General features: G+C 35.9%; 1 protein-coding gene across 1 annotated transcript in view; it reads left to right on the top strand.

Annotated features, from left to right (window-relative positions):
- LOC102859265 (chromosome unknown open reading frame, human C12orf56) overlaps positions 1–8030 on the top strand; it is a 117915-nt gene that overhangs the window by 101674 nt on the left and 8211 nt on the right. Inside the window, exons 11-13 of the mRNA XM_006886096.1 lie at positions 3103–3226; positions 6273–6347; positions 6998–7072. Coding sequence (XP_006886158.1) covers positions 3103–3226; positions 6273–6347; positions 6998–7072 — 274 coding nt within the window. The remainder of the gene's footprint in view (positions 1–3102; positions 3227–6272; positions 6348–6997; positions 7073–8030) is intronic.

Here is an 8030-nt window from a genome sequence, read left to right as displayed (position 1 = left end):
AGTGCAACAATGAATAAATGGAAATCCAAAGTCTCTGTAAATTTTCATTAAAATTAATAATAATAATAAAAAATTAAAAAGAATATTAATGAAAAAACATTGTGTAGAATCTTTAGGAGCCCTTGTATCATTGTAGGGTGCTCTGGTGGCCTAGTAGTAAGAAGTTATTCAACAACTGAAAGGCACATGGTTTGAGTCTATGAGCTGCTCCAAGGGAGAAAGATGAGCCGTCTCCTCTCTTGTGATTTACAACCACTGGAGTCTTATTCGAGGGTCAGCTATGAATCATTTCTGACTCAATGGCACATAACAACAATGACAACATAGTCTTTTTATGCTACTATGAAAAGAATTCTAACAATTAGAGGAAATTTTGTATAATTATATTTCTTAGTTTTTATGATTCTCATACCTAAACAACACCTAACCACCTAAATAACACCTATAACAGTGTGTTATAATTGTATCTTTCTCCATATCTATTCAATCTGTGTGCTGAGCAAATGATTTTTGAGAAGCTGGACTTTGTGAAGAAGAATGTGGCATCAGAATTAGAGGAAAACTCAACAATCTGCATTATGCAGATGATGCAACCTTGCTTACAGAAAGTGAAGAAGAATTGAAGCACTTACTGCAGAAAATCAGAGTATAGCTTTCTATACAAGTTACATCTCAATATCAAGAAAATAGAAATCCTTATCACTGGACCAATTACCAACATCATGATTGATGGAGGAAAAGATTGAAGTTGCCAATGATTTAATTTTACAGGATCCACAATTAACATCCCTGGTAGGGGGCAGTCAAGAAATCAGAAGACATGTTGCTTTGAAGAAATTTGCCAAGGCCCTCTCAAAAGTGCTGAAGAGCAAAATTTTGCCAATTAAAAGACTAAGATGTGTATGACTCAAGCCATGGTATTCAATTTACTTTATTGCATCTACAAATTTAACAATGATTAAGGAAAGAGTAAATATCTTTGAATTGTGGTGTTGGAGAAGAGTACTGCATATCCCATGGACTGCCAAAAGAAGAAATAAGTCTGTCTTGGCGGTAGTGCAACCAGGATGCTCCTTCAAGTCAAGGATGGTAAAACTTCATCTCAAATACTTTGAGCATGTTGTGAGGAGAGGCTGGTCGTTGGAAAAAGACATCATACTGGGAAAGGTAGCAAGTAAGAGAAAGAGGAAGATTCTAAAAAAGATGGATTGATACAGTGATTATTACTGTATCACAGATGTGAACATATTGGATTATCATGAGGATGGTGTAAGATAGGGCAAGGTTTGTATTTTTAACTCATAGGGTCATTATGAGTCATAGTCAACTCCATGGCACTTAACAACAATACACCTCAGTGAGTGTTCCGTATGTAAAAGTTATGCTACTAACTCAGAAATTCAATGTCTTTCATGGTTTGATTCCACCAGTGTCTCTGATGGAGAAAGATGGGCTATCTGCTTGTACTGCAATTTCCAGGGTAGAGTTGAAATTGACTCCCTGGCAGTGAATGAGTGACACTTGAAAGCTACTGTGAAATGCTAAGTAAGTTTTTGTTAGTGTGGCTTTATTATAGACAATACCTGGCCTTTGAAAGCAGAGACCTGAAATTTAATACTCTTTTTATTAACTAATAGTGGTGTTCAAGAAACTGTGGTGATGTAATCCATAGCCTGTTGCACTTTTAACCAAAAGAGTGCTCATCTCCAGTGGTGCAAATTCACCAGCAGCCAAGAGGAAGAAAGACAGCCACTCTCCTCCTATTAAGATTTACGGTCTGAGAAACTTGATGAAGGATTGATATGAGTTGGAATCAACTCCATGGAGGTGTGTTTGAGTGGTTGGTGGTCAGGAGCCCTGGTGGTATGGTTGTTAGGCATCTGGCTGCTTAAAATTGGAAGCTTAAACCTACTAGCTATTTCTTGAAAGGAAGACATGACAGTCTCTTTCCACAAAGATTGCAGTCTTGTAAATCCTATGGGCAATTCTGCTCTTTCCTATTTGGGTAGCTATGAGTTGGAATTTATTAATTGGCAGAAGATCAAAGAATACAGTCCTCAGTATGGATTACATCTTAATGTCAGGGAAACAAAAATACTCACCACTTGGCTAATAGACAACATCATGATAAATAGAGAAAAGGTTTAAGTCAATGATTTCATCTTACCCAAATCCATCATCAGCGGGAAAATCTGTTAAGGACCTCTCCAAAGTACTGAAGAGCAATGATCTCAGTTTAAAGACTATGGTGCACCTGATCCATGACATGATCTTTTCAGTTACTTGTTGTGCATCTGAAAGTTGGACAATAAATGAAGACAACAGAAGAAGAATCAGTGCCTTTGAGTTGTGGTGTTGGAGAAGAGTCCTGAATATCCCAGACTGCCAAAAGTTTTGCAAAAGCTATAAAAATGCACAGGAGGAGATTGCCCCTCTTTCTTCCTTCCTTTTTTCCTTCCTTCCTTCTTTTCCTGTCCTGCCCTTTCTCCTCCATTCAGGAACTCAGCCCTTCTATCTTTTGAGAAGCTGCTGGTAGACTTGAACTAGTAACCTTTAGGTTGGCAGCACAACTGCCTATATAGCCTAGGCTATGAGAGCTCTGTGAAATGCCCTGTTAAAAAAGAGTTCTGGTATAAGGCTTCAAATAAGCACTTTAAGAAATGCTGCACACAGTTTCTCTCTCCTAGAGACATGCAATGTATATATTAAAGCTTCGGAGAAGTTTGGTAGACACCATTTTAAGCATAAGATTGCTTGGAATTGGTACTATGTGAAAAGTCCCTTGGAAAATAATTCTATAATTGAAATCACCCAAATACTATTTACATCCAAATTTGTTTAAGTTTTTCAAATTATGTGACTCCCCTTATTTCTTAGAGAATTAAATTTATGCTGAGTCAAAAGACCACAAAATTATTTTACTTTAAATATCTTGTCACTTGTCATTCATTCATCTGCATGTCTAAGGGTTAAACAATTTAGTTGGGAATAGTCTGCAATGCTTGATATTTTAGGTAAAATTATATTCAGTGTCTGCAATTTGGTGTCACTCATTTACCTTTCCAAAATTTACTCATCATTTGCCTTTTATTTCTTTTTCAGGGGAGCGCTGTTTAATCTTTTGGTCATTTTAATTAGTGAGCCTCAGATCCCCAAATCTTGTCCTGTGTTTGATATCTCATTGACGGCCGATTCAGCTTTAGTTGAGATGTCCTTTGATGCTGAGGTGAGATGAGAATTTTGGAGGTAGACAGAAATATACTTTTAGGAGACCCTGATGTCTTTTACCATAGACTATGGGATTATAGATTATAGACATACTCTATATTAAATCAAAGAGTACATATGTTTGTCATGGACCTCAAAGCTTAGATAACTATTGACAGTTTTATATATTCACTTTTTATGATATAGGAGCTCTGGTGGCACAGTTCATAGGGAACTGCGCTGCCAACCCAAATGTCAGCTCTAGTAGTTTGAATCTGCCAATGGCTTTGAGAGAAAACAGTGGACAGTTTATTCCCATGTGATTTACAGCCGCAGAAATCCAATGAAGGGTGTGCTATGAGTTACTTCCAAAACCAATTTATGGATTTGAGTTAAATGTTTTAAGGCATCCAGTATATACTAGAATATTTTGCATTACTTATAAATGAGATTATCTCTGTTTAGGTAATTCTATAGTAGTAGCACTATGGGTTAGAAAACGCTGATTTTAGAGATTTGCTTGCCTTGGCTTGTTTTAGAAGCCAGCCATCTCTAAATTTCTCTAAATAGTACAAACTCTTGGTGAGTTTATTTGCCTTTTCTAAGAAGTATCAGAACAATTAAAAAAATTCAAGTTACCTAGAAAGCATTTATTGTGAGAGAGTAAATTTGCTTGCTATTCAGTTATTTTGAACCAGGCCAACAAACTTTGAAGAAAAAAAAATATTGATGATAGTTCTTGAACCAGAGTTATTAAAACATAAACTCTTACATTCACTAATTCTTTGACTATTTATTGAACATCTGTTAGAAGATGCAGTGGGATATAAATGTCATGTAAAATCAATGTAATTTTTGTGAGTTTATGATCTGATTGGAAAGATAACTATTAATAAAATGCATCCATGAGCACAGAAGAGCTCTGAGCTGGAATTGACTAGATGGCAGTAGGTTTAATGTATTGTACTCATATGGCAATACTTTCAGTAGAGGAATAAATAGATTAGAGATTAAAAAATAAAGCTGAAAGCAAGACTCAGACAAACAGAGCTGTTTAGATGCTAGTATAGTAGTAGTTCAAGTGAGAGATGACTGTGGGCCAGAGAGTATCCTTTCTTGATCCTCAGATGAAACTAGACATCCTTTGTAGAATTTCTTAACTTCCTCTTCATTTCTTTCATAGTGTTTGTTTCTGTTTGTAACTACTGTACTTATGTGTTATATTGATGCCTCTTTTTCAACTTAAGTGTATATGACATGAGGACAGGGCCTTGTGTGTTATATTGGTCTCCATTGCATCTCTAACACTTAGACTAGTTTCTTATACATGTATGTGGGATATATAACAGTTGTGTTGAAGATATATTCCACAAATACTTTCAAAGTTCAGTTGGTAGGTTCATATAAACATAAAGAATAGTAAAGGTTAGGAGATGACCGTTAGAACTTGGCCTTGGAGTCAGATAAGAATTCCAGGGAGAGAGGGGAAACAACAAACTAGGATTTGGATTCATTAATTGTAATTTTGCCTATGACATTTTTATTTGGAAATGTCTAATGGTAACAGAACAGAGAGGCTAAGTTTTAAGCCATTTTGTTGTACCTCAAGTATTAGTCCTGCTATGAACAAATAATGGAAATTTTGGCTCCAAGACATACTGGAGTGAGCAATTTTAAACTAGAGCTCATCTCTGCAAAGAATCTGCAGCATGCCCATTGACAAGTTCTCCTGGGATTTGTAGGTTAGAAGATGGATTCCATTAACTGTTTGGAGAGTTCTTGAAAGTAATAATATTCCTGTAAATTCTATATATTTATTTATACTAGCAAAAGATTTTTAGTTCAAATTGAGGATAGTCTAATTGCCATAATATAATTCTAGATGAGTAGAGAGGGACCATTTTTTCCACCTCAATTCTAGATGGTATATTTCTGCATTTCTAAAAAAGAAGTAGCATTATTTATCTGATTGGTTTAGCAAATCAGACATGCAGTTTTGGTGTTAGTATTCTGTGCACACCATTGCATCTTCTTTCCTTGACCCACTTTTAAAGAAGAGAATAATTAGCTTTCTTGTGCAGCAAAATGGCTGAATATATTCTAGCAAGTTCAATTCTAGACTTACTCTAACCAATGATGTAATATGGAAAATTGGAGTTTATTGAAAAGCTCACAGTTGGTTTATAAGTGTTTTGGATTAACTTACATAAATTTGGGAGATTTAGCCACAAGCTAAACATTTATTTCCCCCCAAAATGTAGAAATACAAAAGATCACATAACATATATGCAAACATAAAAGCATATGCAAAAAATATATGAAAGATTGCCATCATCTTATGACCCAGAAGTAACACTTATTTAATAAGGAGATAATATTAACATTTTTGTTTATACAAATACCATATCAGACCTACTGTTAGAAATCTGTTTCACTTAACAGCACACCTGTTATTGATAGCATGCTATGCCAATTAATACGTACACATCATCATTTTGGAAGCTGTATTATAGTTCACTTTAAAGCTATATTAAACTGTTACATATTTTCCAATTTTCTCTATCACCTAGTGTCTTAGTTCTTTGCTGTGCCATTAAAGGGATTATAGTGGTAATTGCTCAGTTGCCCCTAACCTCATTCGCTATATTTAATAGCCATGAATGCTAGTGGCTACCTATTTCATAAGGCAGATAATACATTTTCATTGTTGCAGAAAGTCCCTTTTGGGTAATGCTCTTCTAGTTAATTCAGTTACAACCATCCTTATGGAAATACTTTTGTAAACTTCTCTGATTTTTGCCTGGATAAATTCCCTGGATAAATTCCTAGAGGTGGAATTACTAATCCCTAGCCTACTTTTCTGGCCAATATGAAACAGATACTCTTTCTTGTGAAAGCCATTTTCTTGAGAATGACTTGAAACAAATGGAACAGGATGATTGTCTACACTGATTCTATTTTAAGTTAGCCAAATATTCTTTAATAAGTATCTAAGGGGAATAAAGAGAAATGACCATTTCTGGTGCTGCCTCTAGTATTGTATTAATTTTTCTTTAACATTCTAGTTACAGAAGCTTATCTTGGAGTACACAGATACAGCTACAGCACTTTTGTATGAGATACTTCTTGTCTTTCAGCAGGTACTACATATTATATATTGTATGATTATTAAATAGATGTATGATATATAAGGAGCTATGGGGGCCTAATGTTTATGGAGCTGTGCTACTAACCAGAATGCTGCACTTCTCTGGTGGTTTGGATCTACCAGTGATTTTAAGGAAGAAAGATGGACAGTCTCCTCTGTGTGATTTACAACTTTGGAAACCCAATGGAGGGTCACCCATATCTCAGTTCCAAGTCAGTGGCAATGAGTTTGAGTATATTATATGTATGCACATAATATGATTACATATTATATTATTAGAGTGGCATCCACTTCCTAAAGAGCATGCTTCTGGAAACTCTGTGAGCTTTGATAAATGGAGATTGTTGTAGGAGGGCTTCAGGTCTTTTGCTCATGGGGTCACTATATGTTGTGCTCGACTCAGCAACAATCAACAACAACAATAACAATAACAATATACCCAGAATTCCTAGGTTACAGCTGGTCTCTAGAACTAATTAACCTACAAGGGACTACTTTTACTCCTAAAGTACTCATCTATTTCAAAACACTTATTTTGAAGATTTGATTGATCAGGATAAAAATGTACTTGATGATGAGTGCGCTATTGGATATAACTTGAACTTCATAAATATAACTTGTTTATTTTCTCGAGTATTTTAGGGAAATCTTGGATCGGGATCAACAAAATTTGCTATTAATTGGATGATGTCCTTTCTACAAAGTCGTCCTCCTATAGTAAGTATCAAGGAACAAAAACAAAATCACTTTTCAAGACTAATTTATCAGATACTCTTGCACTCAATTAATAAAGAAAGAAAACCTCAATGAAGATAACCTAATTTATTATACAGAACCAAAATATAAACTGACAACTATATAATTTAATTACAATAAAATCTTTTTCTCTTTGGAGCCTAAATATTTAAGATACTTAGATGATCTTTATTTCATATAAAATTATAAGCTCTATGTAGAAGTCTTGGCAGAAGCACAACCAGTGTGCTCTTTAGAGGAGTTAAAAGAGCAGGGGCGTATCTGATCTCTACAAACTCCATAAGGGGGAACTGTCCTCATCAACAACATACGCAACACAAAACCAATTCCCGTACGATTGTGTCTCTCACATTCCCACCCCTGCTTCTATAAAGTCCAATTTCTGTGCTGTTTTACTGGGTCTACAATCCTTTACAATAGCGACAGACCTCATAGAACCATCCTCAGGATTATGGAGTTTATCAGGGAAGTTAAATGTTTCATAACTCAGGTTGGCAACAGAATACAACTTCTCTTTTCAGTGCAGCCTCTGACTTGTGTTTGTAGCCTCTTTGGCCTTCAGCCTTGTGGCTCTAGGCCAGTGTTAAAAAGTTCTCTTAGTCCTGCTAGTTGTGGTGCTTCTCCCAATTCCTCCAGTAAGCTTGAGTGAAGGCTGCTGGCTCTAACTCCACGGGGCAGCAGTCAGGTCAGCTGTGTCTCATGTTGGGTCTCTGGTTCTCTGCTGTGACTGCTGGGCTTCCCTGTAGTCCCTGGTCTGAGTAGTGCAGAAAACCGTGGGCCCAAGGGATGCATACTACATTCTCTGCTTCTCCTTTCTTGCCTTGGAGATTCCAAAATTTCTGCTGCTGAACCTGCTCAATTTAAGCTTGGTGGAACAGCAAAACTGCCAATCCCATTGTGGCTAGATTAACATATTCTT

Source organism: Elephantulus edwardii, unplaced genomic scaffold (assembly GCF_000299155.1).
Source record: "Elephantulus edwardii isolate Elephantulus edwardi_28Jun2011 unplaced genomic scaffold, EleEdw1.0 scaffold00047, whole genome shotgun sequence".
NCBI classification, from domain to species: domain Eukaryota; kingdom Metazoa; phylum Chordata; class Mammalia; order Macroscelidea; family Macroscelididae; genus Elephantulus; species Elephantulus edwardii.
Note: the sequence above shows the minus strand (reverse complement) of the source record. Positions and strands in the feature narration are given on the sequence as shown.